Here is a 3,370-nt window from a genome sequence, read left to right as displayed (position 1 = left end):
GTGGCTGGTGGATCCAGCCCGGCACCTTGTCGGCGCCATAGTGCGTCCTTGAATGTGACGAGCACTAAGCGGCCTAAACGGCCTAAACGGTCTCGCGACCTACTGGGCCTATGTGCCTACGAGTCGGACACTGTTGGCAGTGCCTCCGAGTGTGAGTCGGACTGTTCTCAGTCCAAGACATACTCCGACTCCGATGTCGATGAGAGTGTGCACTACTCTAGTTCTAGCCAGAGCTCAAGTGCTAGTTCTAGTAGTGCCGACTCGGAGTCCTCAGATCAGGACAGTGTTGCTTGCCACCAGATCGGGCGTAGCAAGCGGGCCAAACGGTCCCACTCACATCCACCACCTGTGGAGCGGTCGGTGTTTGACCCATCTGTATTGCCAGATGCCATATGCGCCACTGGGGTACGGGTCGCGCCGGAGGTCGCGGATTACCTCGGGAAGCACGTAAGGCATCGCCTTGAGTTTGATGCACATAAGCGCCTGGTTGCGCAGTGCCCGCGGCCCTCTATTGTACCCAGTGTTGCCACACCTCGTCGTGATGATTTTGTGGGTAAACGGCAGGATACGGGCAAGCAGTCCCGTGCACCTGACCCAGACCGTTTTCTGTGGACTGTTCAGGACGAGGTTTTGGACACGGTCGGACCGCTGTGTGCTCTTTATTCGAGAGCCTTGTCAGCTGAACAGACAGGCACGGCCTTGTCTCCAGCTGACGTCATTATGTCTGTCCAGCAGACATTGGTGCTGGTGGGTCACGCCAGTGAACATATTTCACAGGAGCGCCGTTACAAACTGCTCCGGCAGCATGAGCCAGCTGCTGTGTCTGTTCTACGATCAGCAGATTTGTCTGTTTCCGGCTCCAACCTCTTTGGTCCAGAGTTTCTGAAGTTAATGCGGTCGCAGGCCAAGGAGGTGAAAGCATTTCAGGAGCTGAGCTCTTCTCTGAATCGCCGCAAGCGCCCGTTTAGAAACTTGCGCTCCAGTTCCTCGCACCCAGTCCGCTCGTCCAGTGCACCGGCTTCTGCCTCTGCTAAGTCTCTTTTTCAGGAGGCTCCCGGCCCCAGCCTCAACTACTACCGCGGCACAGATCGCTACCGGGGTTCGGGTCGCGGAGCCGGCACCACACCCCGCCACTTCCGACAGCAGTCGCAGACACACCACCAGCCGCAGAGGCAGCAGCGTCTCGGCCGGGGATCGGGATGAGCCCCGCTTTCCATCCTCATCCAGCTTGTTCCGCGGACGATTTCCGTCATTTTATTCATTCCTACACTATGCTGCCACTTCATCTCCCGCTTCCACCTCGTTTCAAGCTGTCCACTCTCCCTCAAGCGGGTCGGCTCCAGTACTTTCAGGCGTCATGGCACACTCTGACGACGGACCCTTGGGTGCTGGAGACCGTCGCTGGTTACCGCCTGGATCTGCTGTCTCCTCCGACTCAGCCGTCCGAACCACATCCTCACCGGTTGGACGCCTCTCTGACTCAGAAGCTAGACGAGGAGGTGTGCGAGATGGTTGCCAAGGGCGCCATTACGCAGATTCCGGAGAAAAGGGATTTCTCAGTCCATTTTTCGCTGTGCCGAAGGCGGATTCCATCAAAATCCGGTCGATTATCGACCTCCGAGCCCTGAACGACTGTCTGCAGTATCACCACTTCAAGATGGAGTCATTGAAGACAATGTCGGATCTCCTGCAGCCCGGCGATGTGATGATCAAGATAGATTTGAGAGATGCTTATTTCTCCATCCCAGTGGCTCGATCGTCTCGTCGTTTTCTCCAGTTTCGGTGGCATCACCGGCTTTACCGGTTCAACTGCCTACCGTTCGGCCTGAGCAGTGCTCCCAGAGTCTTCACCAAAACTCTGCATCCTCTGGTGACGATGGCACGTTCGCTCGGCGTCCGACTGGTGATTTACCTCGACGACTTATTAATCATGGCACAGCCAACGTCCGACCTGTTTCGCCATGTTGCTACCATTCTTCATCTGCTGATCGGTCTTGGGTTCGACATCAACTGGAAGAAGTCGCATCTGATTCCCACCAGGCAGATACAGTACCTGGGTATTCAGGTCAACTCCGTCACCATGGAGTTCTCATTGCCAGACACGAAAGCAGCCAAGCTTCAGCAACACTGTGCACGACTGCTGACTGCTCACACCGTATCTCTTCGGGACATTGCATCGATTATGGGCTTGCTGGTGTCCACTATGGTTGCCGTGGCTCCTGCTCCACTTCACTATCGTCGCCTGCTGTGTTTGAAGAACACGTTCCTACGACAGGGTCGCCCCTACACTTACCAGCTTGCCCTCAGCCCCGAGTGCCGTGCCGAGCTTCAATGGTGGATTCGGCATCTCCAGCTGTGGAATGGGCGACCCGTGCGCATTTCCGAGCCGGACCTAGTCATCCAGTCCGATGCATCCAGTGCGGGTCGTTCGGGGTGGGGTGCATGTTGCGGCAATGTCACCACCGGCGGCCGATGGACTTCTGCCGAGAAGCAGCTTCACATCAATGCCCTGGAACTGCTCGCAGCCCAGTATGCTGTCCAGTCCCTAGCGCCTTCTCTCTACCGGGGCAGCATTCTCCTGCAGCTCGACAACAGTGTGGCTGTTGCCTGTTTGCTCCGCAAGGGCAGCAATGCATCACCGACCTTAGACAGGATAGCCGCCACTCTGTGGGAGTGGTGTCTGCTCCGAGATATCACTTTGATTCCACAATATCTACCTGGTGCGGTGAATACAGTTGCCGATTATCACTCTCGCCATCACACCGATGCCAGCGACTGGATGCTCAACAGGTCAGTTTTCCAGGATCTCCAAATCATCTGGCCGAGTACCTGCGACCTGTTTGCATCTCGCACGAATTCTCAACTGCCCACGTATGTCAGTAGGCGCCCCGACCCATACGCACACCGCCTGAATGCCTTCAGTCTCGACTGGTCCTGCCTGCAAGCCTATGCCTTCCCTCCAATCTGTCTGATTGGCAAATGCCTGGCCAGAATTGTTCTACAGGAGGTCCCATCCATCGTCATGGTCACTCCGCTTTGGCCCGGTCAGGCTTGGTTTCCGGCTCTCTTAGCCCTAGTGGTAGACGTTCCGCGAGTGCTGCCAGCCTCTCCAGTCTTGTTGACGGGTCCAGATCACGAAGTTCACCCGTTGGTACAGTCCGGTCACCTCACCCTGGTCGCATGGAAACTCTCCGGGCTAGCTACAGCCGCCGCGGAGTTTCGGGCGACACTGCCAACCTACTCTTGGCGTCATGGCGTTCCGGCACCGAACGTGTGTATCAGTCGGCATGGAACAAATGGTGTGATTGGTGTCGCACACGGCAAATCGATTCCATGGATGCTCCTCTCGCAGAGGTCCTTAACTTTCTGA

The 3,370-nt window shown here is 56.6% G+C and overlaps 1 protein-coding gene across 1 annotated transcript; it reads left to right on the top strand.

Moving 5' to 3' along the window:
* Nucleotides 1-1,357: 1,357 nt before the first annotated feature.
* Nucleotides 1,358-3,370, top strand: LOC135813334 (uncharacterized). The gene has a single exon (XM_065326433.1). The coding sequence runs from the start codon at nucleotides 1,358-1,360 to the stop codon at nucleotides 3,368-3,370; it is 2,013 nt and encodes a 670-aa protein (XP_065182505.1).

The sequence above is a fragment of the Sycon ciliatum genome, chromosome 4 (genome assembly GCF_964019385.1).
Source record: "Sycon ciliatum chromosome 4, ocSycCili1.1, whole genome shotgun sequence".
Taxonomy (NCBI): Eukaryota; Metazoa; Porifera; class Calcarea; order Leucosolenida; family Sycettidae; genus Sycon; species Sycon ciliatum.
Note: the sequence above shows the minus strand (reverse complement) of the source record. Positions and strands in the feature narration are given on the sequence as shown.